At 44.8% G+C, this 19,759-nt stretch overlaps 1 protein-coding gene across 1 annotated transcript in view; it reads right to left on the bottom strand.

The window, feature by feature from the left end:
* Positions 1–661: 661 nt before the first annotated feature.
* The window catches only part of LOC116335330 (segment polarity protein dishevelled homolog DVL-3), a 28,235-nt gene continuing 9,137 nt past the window's right edge, over positions 662–19,759 (bottom strand). The window contains exons 8-16 of the mRNA XM_031758989.2: positions 17,870–17,939; positions 17,399–17,538; positions 17,235–17,311; positions 7,481–7,548; positions 7,316–7,396; positions 7,110–7,244; positions 2,533–2,700; positions 2,275–2,442; positions 662–2,123 (exon numbers count right to left, since the gene is read on the bottom strand). Coding sequence (XP_031614849.2) covers positions 1,828–2,123; positions 2,275–2,442; positions 2,533–2,700; positions 7,110–7,244; positions 7,316–7,396; positions 7,481–7,548; positions 17,235–17,311; positions 17,399–17,538; positions 17,870–17,939 — 1,203 coding nt within the window. The 3' untranslated portion in view covers positions 662–1,827. The remainder of the gene's footprint in view (positions 2,124–2,274; positions 2,443–2,532; positions 2,701–7,109; positions 7,245–7,315; positions 7,397–7,480; positions 7,549–17,234; positions 17,312–17,398; positions 17,539–17,869; positions 17,940–19,759) is intronic.

Below are 19,759 nucleotides of genomic sequence, written 5' to 3'. Positions count from 1 at the left end.
GGGTCACCGGACATATTTCTCTGTTTTTACATGTTCTGGATTCTTTTTCAAATATTACCTAGTTTTGACTTTTACACTACCTGTATAAATGAATTACTTTATTATTTTTATTCATGTGGATATTGAACTTATATGTCTATAAATCCACATCACGTGAAAAATGACACGTTTATTTTGTTATAAAAATAAACTTGTGATATTTATGTCATATGTACTATATCCACATGAATAAAAAATAAAACAATTCTGACCAGTTCTGTTTACATTATACATGCTTCCCTTAGGCAGCATCATTAGAAGACATAGCATACATTTTCACTGCTATGCAGATGACACACAGCTCTATCTGTCCATGAAGCCAGGTAACACACACCAATTAGTTAAACTGCAGGAATGTCTTAAAGACATAAAGACCTGGATGGCCGCTAACTTTCTGCTTCTTAATTCAGATCAAACTGAGGTTATTGTACTCGGCCCTGAAAATCTTAGAAATATGGTATCTAAGCAGATTCTTACTCTGGATGGTGTTCACCTGTCTCACAGAGCCTGAGCTTCACGGCCCATGAGGCCTCTGTGTTTTGTAGTTTTTGTCCAGCGTCACCCATCGTTCAAAGAGCCTGCTGTAATCAGCTCAGCATGCAGATCGGACAGAAGCATTTCACACGTTTCAAAGACTTTTATTGTTTTAAACAACTCAAATGTCTGCAGAGGATTCACAGCGTTTCTCTGAAAGCTGTGATGGAGCAAGAAAAGGTGGAAACGTCACACAGACAGCTGGAGGAAGATTTAAAGGTGACTGTGAACCGCTCGGTCACATGACTCCGCACACCTACAGAGGTGGAGCTTCTCAGAGGTTCACGAACCTGTGAACATCTCATCTACACAACGTGACATCATCAGGACACTCAGAGCAGCAGGAGGAGTCTCTGTGCGCAGGGACGAGGCCGATAACGAATAAAAGGATCATAGTTTGTGAGATTCACACAGTCTGGTTCATAAAAACAGGAAACTGTGACTGTTGGAGTCTTTCTGGGTTCAGTCGCTTTGGTCTCTGAACGATGTAGAAACTGTTCTCCAGGCTTTGGTCACCTCTCAGCTGGACCACCTGACTCAGGTAACATCAGCAGTGAAACACGCCCAAAGCTGCACCGTGGATCAGGACCATCCTCCAACCACATCGCTGGTTTCACTGGATTTTTCTTTCTTTCAGGTTTGGTGTTTCAAATGTCTGCTTCACTCTGCTGTCACTAACAAACGAGTGACCCGAAGACACGAGCGGCTGAAACCGGGTCAGCGCAGACTCGAGGAAACCGTCAGTGAGCTGGACTTGCTGGACCTGCAGGCCTGCGGACGACAGCCAGGTTGGCAGGGCGTATCTGCGGTCAGTTTCCGTTTTCTCTCGCTGACCTGAACCTGTTTCTGCTTCCGGTTTGCATCTCCTGTCGAGCCCAACCCGGCACACGTTTCAGCCTCCAGCAGCTCCTGGAGACGAAGCTCAGCTTCCCTCTGAGATGTCCTCACGGACAGGAAAAGGAGAACGCCGCTTCGATGGAGAACAGAAGAGCCTCAGAGCGAGGTCCTGACGTGATAACGGATCAAATCGAACACTCCCGGCCTCTGAGCTGCTCCGATCTTCAAACACGTGAGGATGGCGGGTTGGACAGGTGAGTGCTGGAGGCAGGTGAGGTCAAAGGTGTGCCGCTTCACAGTGGAGGTTCATAAATAAATTCTAAATATGACAAAGAGCAAACCTTCGAACTCGACAGTTTATAATCACGAAAACATTTCCAGGTCCCACATCATGTGATCACATGTGATCACATGAGATCACATGACATCCACAAAGAAGTCGCCGGGGTTTCCCATGGCCATGCGGAAGGACTGTCGGGAGGCGGAGACTCCAGGCTGGGCTGTTGGAAGGTCGTGGCGCTGACCTCTAGATGACGGGAGGAGGTCTTCAAAGGAGGTCAGAGGTCGCTGGATGCTGCTGTCGCTGAGAGGCTCCGCCTCCAGACGCTTCTCAGTAGAGGCACTCGCTTCCTGTTTGGAGGCTCTCAATTCGCTCCCTCCTGCTCCTCCCTCCTTCTGATTGTCGCTGCAGTTTGAGCCGCTGCTACAGCTTCCTGTGAGGTTGCAACAAACATGACATCATTGCTTAAAAGATCATGATGTCAGTCATTTCACAGCAACCATATTTGGACAAGAGCGGCCAGCTGATCAGTAACAGCCAATCAGAACCCACTGCGAGTGTTTGTACACGAGCGCGTCCGTTACCTTCACTGGGTGGGCCTCCTCCTCCTCCGAGGGCTGGCAGCTGGTGGAGCGGGTGGGGGGAGCTGTAGGGGTGGGGGATGGGGTACTGGTAGGGGAAGGTGAGCTGGTCGCAGTCAGACCCTCGACTGGAGGCTCCTTCCTGATCCATCAGTGACATCACAGCCATGTCTGAGGAGGAAGCACAGAGTCATCATCAGAGCAGCAGAAACCTCAAAGTCACGCTCTTATTGTGAAACGTTTTTAAATTCCTGCCCTCACCTCCACAGAGATCTCCAAACACATAATAGCACTGCTCGGAGAAGGTCACCTTGTTGATAGTGTGCCGGATAAACCCGGCCTTCAGCAGGTTGCCGGCGTACTTGCGAGCCTCGCGTCGGTCGATGAAGCCGTCTACGTTACGGTGCAGCCAGTCCACCACGTCTGAACCTGCGCGGGCAGAGGGAGGCCGTCAAAGGTGAGGCACAAATAACTTCACGCTTTCCCAAAACCAACCCCCGCTGCGGTTGAGCCATCACCAAAGCTCTGCGGGGATCCGACGGTCCGCAAGCCGATGAACGTCCCTGGAACCAGAACCAGCTCTAACTGGTACTCGCTCGCTCTCCGAGCCTCGTGGAGTGAACGTCCTCACAGGGCGCCATTCATTGTCTGACGGCTTCTTGCTAGCAGACTGTGGTTACCTAGGTAACCCTCCAGCGTATTTACTACCAGTGTAGTATCCTGTACTCTCATTGGTTGGAACCTTAGTTGCTCATCTCGAAGCTGATAAAGGTTTATCTTGGGACCCGCGCACTTCAGTGTGGATAACAAACGCCTGGCACACTGATGATGATGGTTTTGCTACCATGGCGCCCCGTGGGCGACATATTGCTCCGTACTCTTATGATAGTACTGCTAGCTGCTGTCGCATCTGGATCTTCAAAGCTAACGTTGGTCTGGATTCAACATGGCCAGTGACCAATCAACACTGTTGTGATGTCATAGCAATGTGGAAAAAAAACCTGTCGAGCATGCCTCGTATAAGAAAAGAACTGCTCTGACCAAGCAGATAGACCCTGGATAAGGGCAGCCTGCCACCAACACCGTCGGAGGCACTTATTTCCCTTGTCTTAAAGAAAAACAAAGACCTGCTTGACTGTAAGAGTTACAGACCAATAAGCTTGATCAATTGCGATTGCAAAATTTTAGCCAAGGTACTAGGAACCAGATAAGATAAGGTCATGACTTACTTAATACACCCCGACCAAGTTGGTTTTATTCGGACTCGCAGCTCTGCCGATAATGTTAGACGCCTAATTGACATTATGTGGGCAACCCAGAATAAATCCCCTACGGGGGACTTTTCTCCAGCTATAGCCCTCTCCCTAGATGCAGAGAAAGCATTCGACAGGGTAGAGTGGCGTTTTCTATTTTGTGTAATGGAAGCATTTGGCTTTGGCCCAAAATTCATAAGGTGGGTCAAACTTCTCTACAACAATCCAAGAGCATCAATACTAACCAACCGTATTATATCACAGCCCTTCGACCTCCACAGAGGTACGAGACAGGGCTGCCCACTGAGTCCTCTGCTTTTTGCTCTAGCTTTAGAGCCTCTGGCAGCGACAATACGTAGAGACCCTGATTTTCCAGGTATCCAGGTCCACAATAATAATCACAAATTGATGCTCTATGCTGATGACGCCCTGATCCTAATATCGCAGCCAGAACGCTCTCTACCTGCTCTCTTAAGAATTATTAACCGGTTCTCTAATATATCAGGATATAGAGTAAAATGGTCAAAGTCTGAAGCGCTCCCTCTGACAGCCTTCTGCCCCAAAACCCTGTTCCAGCCAGGGGACTTCAGCTGGCCTCAGACTGGTATTAAATACTTGGGCATTACATTCCCCCGTTTGTTATACAACATAGTTCAGGCTAATTTTGAACCTCTATTGCAGCGGTCCCCAACCCCCGGGCCTCGGACCGGTACCGGTCCGTGAGTCGTTTGGTACCGGGCCGCGAGAGTTGAGGCTCAGGTGTGAAATGTATGGTTTTCAGGGTTTTTATCGGTTTTCAGCGTTATTTTGTTATCGTTTTTATTGTTAACTCGGTTTTCCTGGGTCTTTTCACGTGTGTTATGAATAAATCTTCTTTTTTTCAGTACCGGTACTAGTTTTATTTTGTTGTATTTATCCGCGATACCTTAAAGGCCGGTCCGTGAAAATATTGTCGGGCATAAACCGGTCCGTGGCGCAAAAAAGGTTGGGGACCGCTACTCTATTGGACAAGTTCAGAACCGACATAATTAGATGGTCCCCTTTGTTTCTCACCCTTTGGGGTAAAGTTAACATCATCAAAATGAATTGTGCTCCAAAAATTAATTACCTACTACAAACACTCCGCGTAAAAATCCCATCAAAATATTTTCAGCAATTTGACAGGTTATGTAACCAATTCATATGGAATAACAGACGCCCTAGAATACAGCTTAAAAAACTACAGCAACCAGTGGACTCAGGTGGCCTGGGGGTCCCAAATTTACTGTTTTACCATTATGCTTTCAGTCTGAGACACATGGTTCACTGGGCTCTCCCTCCAGAACGAGCCCCCCCCCATGGTTTAGTCTGGAGAGTGCTTTGTGCTCACCACTCCCTCCGATGCACATTTTAACCACCAAGCTCCCACCAGATATACAAACCCACCCCATTCTTTCGTTTTTGCAGACGACATGGAAGAAGGTGGCCTTGCTATTAAATTTTAACTCCCACCTTCATACTGAGGCCTCCATATGGCTCAATCCCAAACTCTGCATTGATAAGTTTCCGTTTTTCTGGAGACTGTGGGTCCAGAGAGGGATACTTGTTCTCGGAGACCTGTATCAGGGGAGAATTCTCAAGTCCTTCAACGACCTTAAAGCACAGGTTCAGTTGCCACAGAGTCAGTTTTGGAGGTATTTGCAGCTCTGGCACTTATTGCTAAAATCCTTTGGTTCCTCCTCCACACCACCTCCACCTATTGAATATCTCAGCTACATCAAACAACTCTTTAGGGGAGGTCGTGAAGTCTCTAAATATTACTCAATGCTTGTTGAGGGCACAAGTAAAGGGCTACCCGCCCTCCGGTTAGCTTGGAAATCTGACCTTGGTGTGGTTTTTACAGATCAGGAATGGACTACAATTTTGCAGAATAGTAAAAAGGTGTCCAGGGAACCTAGAACGAGACTAATCCAATTCAAATTATTACACTGAATTTACTGGTCGCCACACAGACTGTATAGGGTGAACCTCATACAGTCCCCTGAATGCTGGAGATGTCAGACTGGGGTGGGCACATTGACCCATATGATTTGGAGCTGTCCTAAAACCCAAATCTTTTGGACTGAGATATATGACTTTATCAAATCAACTATACGATGGGATATTCCTTTCTCACCAAGACTATTTGTTTTGGGGGACCCATCACTCCTTAAATATGCTCTGCCTAAGGCCGCTGAGTGGGTACAGACTGCATTGATGCTGGGGCGTAAACTCATTATCTCCCAGTGGAAGGCCCTTCCATCCCACCTGTCTCTGTATGGCATATTCAACTAGGGAGACTCACACTAGAACAGGGGTCGGCAACCTGCAACTCTCTTTACACAGGCTTCTTTGGGAATAAATTAGAAGTGGAGAGTTTCCACCTGAAGATGGATATTGATCCATATCTGTCCAGAATAAAAACACCATGATCAGACTAGAACTTGGAGAGTGGCTCCACCGTGACAGACATTGCTCACGCCTCAATTCAGATGACAGCTACAGTCCTCGTAAACTGACTCAGGCAGATGTCAGAGTGTTCAGGATCATGTCATTGTAAGACCACGGCAGACCCGTAGATCAAAGGCTGGCTGTTTTGTTTTGTTGTTTCGCGCCACAGCCGGCTGTAGCATAGAACTCACAGCCCAACACAAACCACCAACAACAACAGCAGAGAGAGCACAGACTTTAAGTTTGTTTGTTTGTTGCAGACCACGCCCGCCGCACACATTAACCAGGTTTTTTATTTATCTATTTTCATCTTTCTAGTGCTTTGTTATTTTTTTAAAGTCCCCCAACAGCATTTTGGTTTTGTATTCTACTGGATCATTTTAGTTCTGCTGTCTTTGCTGATGCTTTTTTTTAAGAGTTCAAAATGTGATGTAATCCTGTCTCATGGACAGTGGACTGTAGTGTTCTAAAAAACAATATATACAATCAAATATTAATCACAAAAAACAAACAAACCTGTCGATGTCCCCTCGGGGAAAAAATAAAAGGATCAGACTAGAACTTAGAAAGGGACAGACATTGGAATTCTGACGAAGCGCACTGGGATGTCAGAGTCATGCAGTAAGACCCACGTCGGCTGGCTGTTTCCATAGTCCAATTTTGTTTATCTCTTGCGATGACACTGTTCACAACAATGTGACAGGTCACCTGCCATGTTGAACCCAGACCAACGTTAGCTTTGACGATCCAGGAACAACACCAACACGGGAATACCAGAGCGAACGCCTGCTCCTACAGGGGAGTGTGGGTTCGGCCGGTGGACATGACCCAGTACACCGCGCTGGCTCGCGGGCTAAACGAGCTGAGGGTAGCACACAAAGGGCCCCTGTGTGTGACGGACATCATTCATAGCTCTAACGTTGGCGGTGTACAAAGTCATAGAGTGGAGGGAGGGTCTGGATCGACTGAAGGTGGAGACCAGGTCAGAGCGAAGAGCGAGTACATGAAGACGAGACGATGGGGTTTTCTCAGTGACTGAACCCACATGTGATGGTCAACAGAGGTTAAAGGTCAGGGTTCCAGGATTCAGACCGAAATATGAGGCGGACTCCTTACCAATGAAAGCGTTGGGGATGGTGATCTTCAGCCACATCCTGTCTCGGACCTCCAGGCCAGACTCGGGATTGGCCATCGCCTTGACAACCATGGTCATGTCACTGTGGATATTGAGGTGGTTCTCCTCGTTCACGCCTGGAAAAAAGCAGCAGGTTAGCGTCTGACGGACAGGTGACGGTAGCTGCAGAGGATGGTGGGTGTCATACTGTAGTGTGGGAGGAGCCTCCCCGTCATGGCGGCGGTGTGAGACACCCAGGCAGCGGGGTCGATGGGACGGACTGGCTCGCCTGTGGAGATTTGGATGTGTGATGTAATCAGATTACTTTATGTAACACCTCTTGTGTGCCAAACAAATACCAATTATAACTCACTTCTCGGCAGCGTGAAGCAGCCTCGCGGGTTCGGATCCCAACACTTTGCCACCGTTAGCGTCACCGGACTGAAAGGAAGATGAAACAGATCGGTCATTATTCAAACAGTAACTTTATTCTCAAAGCAGCCTCCACACAAGCTATGGACTTTGCTCTGACATAACAAAGTCCATAAACTTTGTTACGTCAGAGCATCAAACTCTACCACGATTTCAGGTTATGCAAGGTTACACCAGCCACCAACCAGCTGATCGTTCCTCACTGAAGCCACCATTTAATCGCTTTATCACTCAATGCAGCTCCGAGCTGAAGCACGACAGGAAAACTATTTTAAAGTACAAAAAGAAGGTTTAGAAATTGCTGAGAATCTGAGGATGCAGTACCAGTAATGACCAGCAGATGGTGACAAAGATCAGCTTAAAAAAACAAACAGGAAGTCACACGATCACGAGAGTGACGTCATGTTTTTTGTTTTGGTTTGGAAAACAAAACAAAGGAAAACTTTCAGCAGCTCCTTTTAGGAGGCGCCACAGCAGAGCTTCTCCTCCTCGGTCACTCCAGCCCTCTGCACGTCCTCCTCTCCTCCCGCCTGGCAGCTCCACCTCCACCCTCCCTTCTCTGCACATGCTCAAACCAGCTCAGCCTCTCTGACTCTGAGTGGTCCCTCTGATGGACTCATCATCTCCCAACAAACATCTGAACACCTTCAGCTTGACTCCACCCTCTCCATCACATCACAGCAGGACATCTTTAAAACTTCTCCTTCGGTCACACTCGCCTCCAACCGCCCCACCCTGCCTGCACTCTCCTCTTCAGCTCTCTGTGGATGGTCGATCCCAGGTATAAAAATTCCTCCACCATCACTACCTCTGCTCCCTCCACCAGTGCCCCTCTCATTCACACACAGGTTTTCTGGCTTGTTTCTAGTGAATTTGATTCTTCTTCTCTCCAGAGCATACCTCCACCTCTGCAGCTCTCCTCCACCTGCTTCCTGCTCTCATTACAGATCACAGAGTCGTCTGCAAACACGATCATCCACAGTAACTCCTCCCAGGGATCTGTGTCCTCTTGAGACCCAACTCGTTGGGTGTACTGCACCGTGGAGTCACTCGATTTCAATGTCAGCCCTAGAAAACGTTTTCATTCAGTTACATTCAATTCAAATTCAAACGGGCAATTCAAAGAGCAGGAAGAGTAGGTGTAAGAGCCAATTAAGTGCTAGTTTATTGGTATTGGTAAAATGATTAAAGGAGAAATCTACATTTTTGTTGTTAAGTATATAATTTCCAGTTAATTTCCAAATACTGTTATGTTAAAAGTATAGAATATAGAAGTGCGACATTTTAATGCGCTTTTTGGTATTTTGGGCTTCCAACACACTGTAATTACGTAGTTGGGGAGTCGGAGAAGCTGGAAGCAACACAGTTTTTTGACCGAGTCTTGCCATGTAAATTCAGTTTCATCACTGCAAAAACTCAAAATCTTACCAAGAGTATTTGTCTTATTTCTAGTCAAAATTATCTCATTACACTTAAAATAAGACAGAATCAGCTAAAGGGCAACATTTCAGTAAGCTAAAGGAACTTATTTCAAGCTAAAATATCTTGTATTAAGTAAAAAAATCTGCCAATGAAACAAGTGAAAATTGTCTAGTTTTTTTTCTAGTTTTAAGATTTACTGTCTTGAAACAAGTTCCTTTACGTAGCTTACTGAAATGTTGCCCTTTAGCTGATTCTGTCTTATTTTAAGTGTAATGAGATAATTTTGACTAGAAATAAGACAAATTTGAGTTTTGAGTTTTTGCAGTGATTAAACATCCTTTTTAAAAGAAAAGTACCTGGTTTTGCTCGCGTTTCAAATGCATGTTGCCGGACTGACTCCTAAAGGTGGTACAGAAGAGTGAAACAGAGACGGAGTGCCGCCGCTACAGTAGGTATGCACTGCTCAAAGAAACTAAGGAGACACTTTGCAAACATCAGATCTCACTGGGAGAAATGAAGTTGGGTAAATGATGGGGAGGAAATGATGCCACATCGCTTGACAAAAATGAAAATGATCAACCTGCAGAGGCTGAATTCAATGACACCCCAAAAGATCAAAGTGATAAAATGATGCAGCAGGCGAGTCCATTTGAAAACTTCCCTGCAGCAACTCTAAACGGTCCTTGGTAGTTTGTTTGACCCATCAGGGCTTTTAATGAGTGGAACGTTGCTGTCCTGGGGTCCAGGAGCTCAGAGGTCATCTACTGGCATCAGTTCCTTCATCCTGCAGGAAACGCCTGCACTAATGGCAGTTAGGGTGTTGCTGCCTGTACAGGTCTGTATGTCCCTCCATGGATATGGGGTGGCTGTAGCTCAGGAGGTAGAGCAGGTCACCTACTGATCGGAAGGTTGGTGGTTCGATCCCTGGCTCCTGGCCAAGATACTGACCCCAAGTTGCTCTCTGATGCATCCATTGGAGTGTTAGGAAAGCACTCAGTATAGAGAATGGGTGTGACTGGGTGAATGTGGCGTGTTGTTCAGAACGGTTTCAGTACTCCGAGAGAGTAGAAAAGCGCGGTATTACAATCAGTCCATTTACCATATGCCTCCCCATCAGTGACGGCAGAGCACAGACGGTGACTGCCCAGAACTATCATTGTATCTGTACAATGAGAATAAAAGGTTATTCTACTTTATTCTATTCAAACCCACCATACCCAGTATGAAATCATAACGTTCTCAGACCCCTTCACATCTGTCACATGGGGTCCGTTCTTCGTACCTCGCTAAGTAAGTTAGCCGGATTTGATTGTTGACGATTTCGCGTGATCTTGGATCGTTCGGTTCTTCAAGCTCATCCGGGACTTGCTGTCATAGCAACAGATCCGTGGCGTAAACCTGCTCGGGAGCAGGCTTACTTTATGTAAACAGGATTAGATCGCGACCACTCAGGTATGTCCGCTTCATTTATCTGAAAGCAACAGCGATATTTCTCCACTGTTTCTCCATAAATAAATATTATCAATGTAACTAAAGATAATGCAGTATTTGATTCTTTTATTGATTTCATACAGATACATACAGGTCATTTCCTAAAAAGGGAAATGTACTATTAATCATTCTATTATCATGTATTTGATTATTTCAGATGTAATTCATATTTTAGGATAGTAATAGTAAATTACTATATATATATATATATATATATATATATATATAATCAAGATGAGAGACCACGGCTATAAAAGCAAAGGTGGATTTGGGAAGTCTGTCGCATCTTAGCCATGTCCTGTCCGTTTGTATCTGCTGAGCAAGGAAGGTGCAAGATTGATAAGGAGAGTTTACAGAATTTAGCGTATATTGCGGGATAGACAGGATCCTTCCTGTCCTTCCTCCTCCTCATATATATATATATATATATATATATATATATATATATATACACACACACACACACACACAGGGGCAGGACCACCACCTGTCTTTATTTGCTCTGCCCTTTTTTTGGTTGCTGTTATAAACAAACAAACAGATTATTTCAGGGTCTCTTTTCAGGAGACTAAAAGCAATATAAGTGATAAATATTACCATTCTGTAGAATATTCTTATATTTCACTTTTACTTGTTCCCATGTTCTAGTGGGTCCTGTTTATGTGGGATTGTCTAATGTGAAAGAGGATATAATGGAATATGATATAAGCTAAATTATTCTGTGCTGTCGTCCAGTTCAATTTGTCAGCAACTTTCTGGTACCAGCCCCTCTCCCTTGCTTTTGCAGCCTTTGCAGTGTTCCATCTTCGTGCGTTTTAATTAAACTCTGAAACTCCTGAAATCCCTCAATCAAGAGGGTTCTTGGTCTGTCTGTCAGTGGCTTCTATCTCCTGCTTTGGCCAGCCTATTACCCCAGCAGGGTACCTGATCACCGTGAAATACTGAGCGCTGCTGTTGACATCTTCGCCGACCAATCACAGGGTTGCCGATCAATGTTTCTACTCCATGCGTAGCCTTTTAAGCCACCCAGTGATCTCAGATTACTTCATCCAGCTATACTAATCGTCAACAACAGGTGTGTTCGTGTGTATGTATGAGAACCACCACCTGATTAGCGAGACTCAAAGTTAAGCGATAAATATTACCATTCTGATTTGATCTTGTCCCCATGTTCTAGTCATTTGATCTTGGATGTATAATGGAATATGATATAATAAATTATTTACTAACAAGAACCCTCTCTCCTTGCTTTTGGGTGTTCCCTGTTTAAGAATATAATCCACCCACTGTTATCATCTTCAATGCCCTGTACCAACATAGAGCAGAGCAGCTATCTGATTACTTCATCCAGCGCTACTCCAACAGATTAGCGAGGGTCGATTATCTTGTTAATAATGTTTACCTCCTCACTACGCCCTGTACCAACACAGAGCGACTCTGGATACTGTAGCTCCTGTGAAAACTAAGGCCTCAAATCAGAAAACTAAGTCCCAAATGACCTGACCGTGGTATAATTCTCAAACACGTAGCCTAAAGCAGATAACTCGTAAGCTGGAGAGGAAATGGCGTGTCACAAATTTAGAAGATCATCATTTAGCCTGGAGAAATAGTTTGCTGCTTTATAAGAAAGCCCTCCATAAAGCCAGAACATCTTACTATTCATCACTGATTGAAGAAAATAAGAACAACCCCAGGTTTCTCTTCAGCACTGTAGCCAGGCTGACAAACAGTCAGAGCTCTACTGAGCCAACCATCCCTTTAACGTTAACTAGTAATGACTTCATGAACTTCTTCACAAATAAAATTCTTATCATTAGAGAATAAATTACCCATAATCTCTAATAATCGGCTATGTACCACAGGCCTTCAAGCTGGCTGTAGTTAAACCTTTACTTAAAAAGCATCTCTAGACCCAGCAGTCTTAGCTAATTATAGGCCAATCTCCAACCTTCCTTTCATATCAAACATCCTTGAAAGAGTAGTTGTCAAACAGCTAACAGATCATCTGCAGAGGAATGGCTTATTTGAAGAGTTTCAGTCAGGTTTCAGAGCTCATCACAGCACAGAAACAGCTTTAGTGAAGGTTACAAATGATCTTCTTATGGCCTCTGACAGTGGACTCATCTCTGTGCTTGTCCTGCTAGACCTCAGTGCAGCGTTCGATACTGTTGACCATAATATCCTATTAGAGCGATTAGAACATGCTGTAGGTATTACAGGTACTGCACTGCAGTGGTTTGTATCATATCTATCTAATAGACTCCAATTTGTTCATGTAAATGGAGAGTCCTCTTCACACACTAAGGTCAATTATGGTGTTCCACAGGGTTCAGTGCTAGGACCAATTCTGTTTACATTATACATGCTTCCTTTAGGCAGCATCATTAGAAGACATAGCATACATTTTCACTGCTATGCAGATGACACGCAGCTCTATCTATCCATGAAGCCAGGTAACACACACCAATTAGTTAAACTGCAGGAATGTCTTAAAGACATAAAGACCTGGATGGCCGCTAACTTTCTGCTTCTTAATTCAGATCAAACTGAGGTTATTGTACTCGGCCCTGAAAATCTCAGAAATATGGTATCTAAGCAGATTCTTACTCTGGATGACATTACCTTGGCCTCCAGTAACACTGTGAGGAAACTTGAGTCATTTTTGACCAGGACATGTCCTTCAATGCACATATTAAACAAATATGTAAGACTGCTTTCTTCCATTTGTGCAACATCTCTAAAATTAGAAATATCCTGTCTCAGAGTGACGCTGAAAAACTAGTTCATGCATTTATTACTTCCAGGCTGGACTACTGTAATTCATTATTATCAGGATGTCCTAAAACTCCCTGAAAAGCCTTCAGTTGATCCAAAATGCTGCAGCAAGAGTCCTGACAGGGACTAGAAAGAGAGAGCAGATTTCTCCTGTTTTGGCTTCCTTCATTGGCTTCCTGTTAAATCCAGAATTCAAAATCCTGCTCCTCACATACAAGGTCTTAAATAATCAGGCCCCATCTTATCTTAATGACCTTGTAGTACCATATCACCCTATTAGAGCACTTCGCTCTCACACTGCAGGCCTACTTGTTGTTCCTAGAGTATTTAAAAGTAGAATGGGAGGCAGAGCCTTCAGTTTTCAGGCCCCTCTTCTGTGGAACCAGCTTCCAGTTTGGATTCAGGAGACAGACACTATCTCTACTTTCAAGATTAGGCTTCAAACTTTCCTTTTGCTAAAGCATATAGTTAGGGCTGGACCAGGTGACCCTGAATCCTCCCTTAGTTATGCTGCAATAGATGTAGGCTGCCAGGGATTCCCATGATGCATTGAGTTTTTCCTTTCCAGTCACCTTTCTCACTCACTATGTGCAACAGACCTCTGCATTGAATCATATCTGTTATTAATCTCTGTCTCTCTTCCACAGCATGTCTTTATCCTGTCTTCTCACTCACCCCAACCAGTTGCAGCAGATGGCCCCGCCCTCCCTGAGCCTGGTTCTGTCGGAGGTTTCTTCCTGTTAAAAGGGAGTTTTTCCTTCCCACTGTCGCCAAAGTGCTTATTCATAGGGGGTCATATGATTGTTGGGTTTTCTCTGTATGTATTATTGTAGGGTCTACCTTGCAATATAAAGCGCCTTGAAGCGACTGTTGTTGTGATTTGGCGCTGTGTAAATAAAATTGAATTGAATTGCTCAGAGTGAACCTGCTCTCGGCTGTTGAAAGTCTTGGGCACCATTGGTGGACCTGCCAGTTCTGGTATTCTATGGCAAATGCCTGTCGGGCTCCACGGTGCCGGGCAGTGAGCACAGGGTCCACTAGAGGACGTCGGGGCATCAGGCCACCTTTGTTAGTCTGTTTCTGATTGTTTGGTCAGAGACGTTCACACCAGTGTCCTGCTGGAGGGGACGCTCCTCGTGTTCCTCCTTACAAAGAGGAGCATTTACCAGTCCTGCTGAAGGGTTAAGGGCCTTCTATGGCCCTGTCCACCGATAACTGCCCATCTCCTGAAAACTCCTGCATGCTCCTGAGACTGTGCTGGGAGACACACCAAACCGTCTAGCAATGGTACGTATACGTCATCCTGAAGGAGTGTTGGGAAGGTTACTTTTAAAATGTATTCCACTACAGACAACAGAATACATGCCCCAAAATGTATTTTGTCACGTATTTCATTACGTTACTCAATGAGAGTGTTATGATCCAATGTTGTCAGTGTTTGTTTTATGTGTGACTCCTCCCACCAGAGGATGGCTGTGGGTTTTTTCCCCACAGCCACAGGAGGTGGACACCTGGGCGTGCCTGCTGAGTAGTTGGGTGGAGTCTCTTCCTGTCCTCGGATTGGATAATTGGTTGACCACCTCCAGTATTTAACCACCAGATGATAGCCACCTGGCCCCCCCTCTCCTAGCCTCCACCATCCAACAAAGAGCATGTGTTTTTGATTCGTTGTTTCGTAGAGTGTCTGTGCCAATAGATTTGCAAGTATAACCTTATGTGTGTGTGTCTGGCGTTAGTACCTTAAGCTGTAAATAGATTTGTAATGTAGCAATTGTGTATTTTTTTCACCTTGTATATATTGTTCACTGCAGCAGCCTAGTAGGCGTGAGAAGCCATTTTTGTTGATTAAGTTTTCTCCTGTTTTTCGATAGAAGGTTAAGTAAGTGAATTGTCTTTTGGTTGGTTTTCATTTGTGTAGGAAAGCATAGGGACCATTAGGGAGTTTTGTTTGTTACTTTTGGCATTGCTCACTGCTGAAGCAAATAAATGGCTGCTTAGCACTTTAAAAGGTACTACTGTTTGTGTTCTTTCTTGGGTGGCTCGTGTGTGGGGCCAATTTCTTGTTGCGTTTAATACACGGCTAGACTTGGAACATAACAAGAGTAACGTATTCTGAATACTTTGGATTACTTAATATATTAACTCTTAATATAAAATGACTAACAGTAGGTGGACATTGGGTAAGGCTGCACTTTTTGCAGCGATCTCGTATAGAAAACTATTCCGCACGTATATAAAACAGGTCTGAATAGCTTACTTACAGCTGGGCTCGTCAGACACTCTGTTTGGCTGCAGTGGTTATTATTATATTTACATGCTTCCAGCTCCCGTTTCTGCTCGGTGACAGCTCGTACTTTTCCTTTTTCTCCCTCCCTCGCTCACAGACACATCACAGGTATGACAGTCCATTCTCCCTGCAGCACGGACTACACTGCCCATGAGGCTACATTCTTTAGGGCTGTGCCTGTAACACTCTGCCTATTGCCTTCATATTAAATCATTTTTTGAATAATAATTTTTAAAAATATTTTGTCATGTCATTATGCGGCTGCAAGTAGAGGTGACATGGGCCATGAGAGTGAGACACAGGCATTAGAGCCTCTTAATGCGTGTTTTGTTTGGGTTTCCACCGGCGTGGAATTACCAAAAATAGAGAGGGCACAGCCTAACATATGACACAGGAAAAGACCGCCGTGTAATCCATTTATTACAACAAAGTAACTGTATTCTGAATATCACCTTTTAAACAGTAACTGTAACGGAATAAATTTTGTATTTTAAACTGTATTCATGTACTCCATATCACCTTTAACACGTACTGCGGTACATGTACTCCATTACTCCAGTAACTGTGAACTGAAACTGTCATGGTCCTGGGTCGCTGACCCAGTTACTCATTTGGTTTCATTTGTGTTTGGTGTTTATTTGATTCTGTAAACATCATCCCTACCTTTGTGCCCCGCTCAGGTCCCTGCGTGTTTTGTTGTAAAACAGTCTGTGTGTTTCGGTTTTACTTTGTAGGTCTGCTTCTCATCATGTCCATTAGTGTCAGCTGTGTCCATGCATGTCATCTCCATTACCCCCTGTTCGTCGTCGGAACACTGGCCTGTATTCTACGCCTCTGCAGGATGCTTGGGCTGCCCCAGTGCAGGATCCTCAGGTTTCTGTCGCCTCATAAACATCATCATCACCAGTCAACTGCCTGACACTTTCCTCCTAAACTAGCCAAACAGAAACTGCAAATGCAAAACTACTGAAATAGACTCAGAAACAAGTAGAGAGAAAATGTCAGAGTCTCACCTGTAAAAACCATTCCTGTTTTGGGGGTTGGGTCATCGCTCTTGTCCAGTGTTTCCCAACCACTCTGGAACATTATCTGGTTCCACCTAATTGGTACTCTAAGCGACCGGCGTGAGTAACGGGCAGAACAATTACATTCTCTTCCATTAGAGTGGAGTACAACTAGCTGCTCTAATGCGATGGGTTGCCAACAGACAAAGAAGAAATGACATTAATAGTCGTGCTGTGAGACGATGCAGCCGTGAGAGCAATAGATAAATATTTGAAAAGAAAAAGCAGTCAGTCTGACTTGGTCCTGTGAAAGGCCGTAGCATCAGTAGTGGTCAGCACAAAGCAAAACGGGTATACTGGAGACAAACCGAGCCCAGTCCACTATGCCTGAGGCCCAGGGAAAATGCAGTGTGATTTTTCTGATGTGAAATATGTACTGTGGCTCCAAAAGGTTGGCAAACACTGGCTGAGAGCATCTGCTGTTAATTTCATTCAGACCAAAGCAGCAGAATCGGATGAACCCCCCTCGGAGCTGACTGGTTTAACAGACTCAGTGGTCTGGTTAAAGCGTTCCTTTAGTGTTTCTGCGCGCAGCGTCTCCACTGCGACGCAGGAAAAACACCTGAGCATTTGTCAGATAAATCAAAGCTGACTTTAAACCACGTGATCAGCCTTGGTTACCATGGTGATCTAACAGATGAAGCAAAAGGTCTCACCCCGGTTTGTGGACGATCTCTCGGAGGACTCGGACGGCGTCGTCGTTGCTCATGTTCTCGAAGTTGATGTCGTTCACCTGATGGACACACAGACGACACAGCATTGTGAGCCTTCTCGCCACCACCTTTAAAACAGGAAGCGGATTAAACGGCATGAGCGGCACCTGCAGCAGCATGTCTCCTGGTTCGATGCGTCCGTCCGCCGCCACCGCTCCGCCCTTCATTATGGAGCCGATGTAAATGCCTCCGTCCCCTCTGTCGTTACTCTGACCAACGATACTGATGCCCAGGAAGTTGTACCTCTCTGACAGACAGGCAGGCACACAGCAGGGTTAACCTGAGCTCTGCTGCTACGATGAACGTACAAACATTTCTGTCACTGTAAGCTAACAGCCGCTCCATAATAACTCTAGCTTCTTAAACCTGCGTTCTCTCTAATGTCCTGCAGGGGGCGACTCCTGACTGTACTTGTGCATGAGCATGCTGCTCAGCTCACGCTTTCAGCTCTGACTGAACAAGCATCAAGTTACTTTTGGTCCAGTTGGAGTTTCAGAGGAACAGGAAGCAGGGGAGGGTTTAGGGCGGAGCTACGGCGTGATTGGCAGCAGCGCTCGCCCGTGCTGAAGCGTACTCACCCATGTTGAGAGTTACAGTGATGATGTTGAGCGACATGGTGGAGTCAGTGACACTGCTGAAAGACACAGACTGACAGACAGACGGACAGAGAGAGGAGACAGTTACAGACGGACAGACAGACAGCAGAGGAAGGTGAAGGACGGCCCCCTCAGACAGGAAGTTCATCAGTTAACGTCACTGACAGAGTCCACAGGTGTCCGCAGTCCTGAGTCAGCTGACCGGCTCATCAGTGGCACCTGCTGTCAGCCTGGACCAGTCACATGACTGATTCTGACCTATGTGAGCTCAGAGGTCAGACGGCTTTGGTCACAAAGACCGCCCACAATAAGCACCTGCGTGTGACCTTGCACACGTACGAGGAGGTAAAAACCAGCCTGCAGATGTGAGTAGAACCGGTGCATTAGAATTCAGTAGAAAAAACTTTCACTGAAGTTGTTTTGTCACCTGATCTGTGAGGATTAACGAATCACCTGCAGGGGCGGATCTAGAAGGGTGGCATGGGGTGGCAAGTGCCACCCTAAAATGATCCCTTGCCACCCCAGTTTTGCATATGACAGTGTTGTTTATTAAAATACGATAGCATTAACAGTTTGAGCGTAGTTACAGTCAACAGTGAATATAAATGCTAAAACTGAATATATTGCATAGTGTCCCCCTCCACCATTAACAAATGGTTCAGCCCAAAAGCAGGACCGGCTTTTTTCTTGTTTTCAGTAGCAAGCGATGCTTATGATTGTGCCAGAGCACATTTTGAACAACACCATGGGAATTTCGGATTTTACACAGATGGTTGGATGTTACACTCTGGAAATGGAAGCAAGGTGAGTCACGCTGCACCTCCAAATCACATGACTATTTTAAGCTGACGTAGCAACAAGCTGCAGCCACGCTGAGTCTCTATTTCAGCCCACATTGAAAGTTCAGACTTCAAAGTTTATAAATTTTAATCACAGGCCAGTAAATCCAGAGTTATGATAATATATATAAGCCATGCTTTTTACTAAATACCGTCGTCACGTTTCATTTGTGTGTGTGTGTGTTTTAAGCGTTTTCTAAGGTCAGCGCGAAAACAGTAAAGAAAGAAAAAAGCCACCTCTTTCCTATCGGTGGAAAAATGCACCATGTCGACCAATTAAAAAAAAAGTCAACACGTTTTGGTTGTTTAGGAAGAGGGAAAAGTTTTGGGAGTGACGGTAACGGCAGCGAGACAGAGCGAGTTTTTAGATGTGGGAGATTTGTGACGTTTAGTGTGGAGTGTATAGTTAGTGTGCTGTGTTATCTTGTGTAGTTGTTCTGTTGTGTAGTCATTTTGTTTTGTGTGTCAGTGAGGGCACTAATGAATGTCACAAAGGCACATTTGCAGTGTAAACACTGTCACTAAGTAGAAAACCAGCGGTTTGATACACCTGCTGTTGTCAGGCCTGCAGGTTAGTCCCTGTGCTGTTCTCCTCTGTCTTTTGATGAACAAACTTTTTTTTACTGGCACACATCATTTGTGGGGCATCTTATTGCAACACCTGATTGTTCTCTCATTTTAGTTTTAGTAATATTTTTAAATGGTTGTTGAAAATGGAAAAAAAAAAAGGCAGGTGTATTGGCTTCATTTTTAGATAAATAGTTGTATATGTTTACAAAATGTACAATTTATATTTGCATTTCAAGTTATATAAATTTACTCAACATGTCTGTGGGTTTTTTTACAGTAAAAATAATACTAGGATTTTAAGTTCTTTGTGTGATTTCAGATCAGTCATGGTACTATTAATAGTAATAGTAGTACTAATGCAGTATGTCAGGGGAAAAAAAACAACTAAATTCAGTTGAGCTGAAAAGAACGATACCAAACAAGGCAAGGGGGAAAAAATAAAATGAAACAATCTGAGGGTGAA

This window comes from Oreochromis aureus, linkage group 14, assembly GCF_013358895.1.
Source record: "Oreochromis aureus strain Israel breed Guangdong linkage group 14, ZZ_aureus, whole genome shotgun sequence".
NCBI lineage: Eukaryota > Metazoa > Chordata > Actinopteri > Cichliformes > Cichlidae > Oreochromis > Oreochromis aureus.
This window is presented reverse-complemented; position numbering and strand designations above follow the sequence as displayed.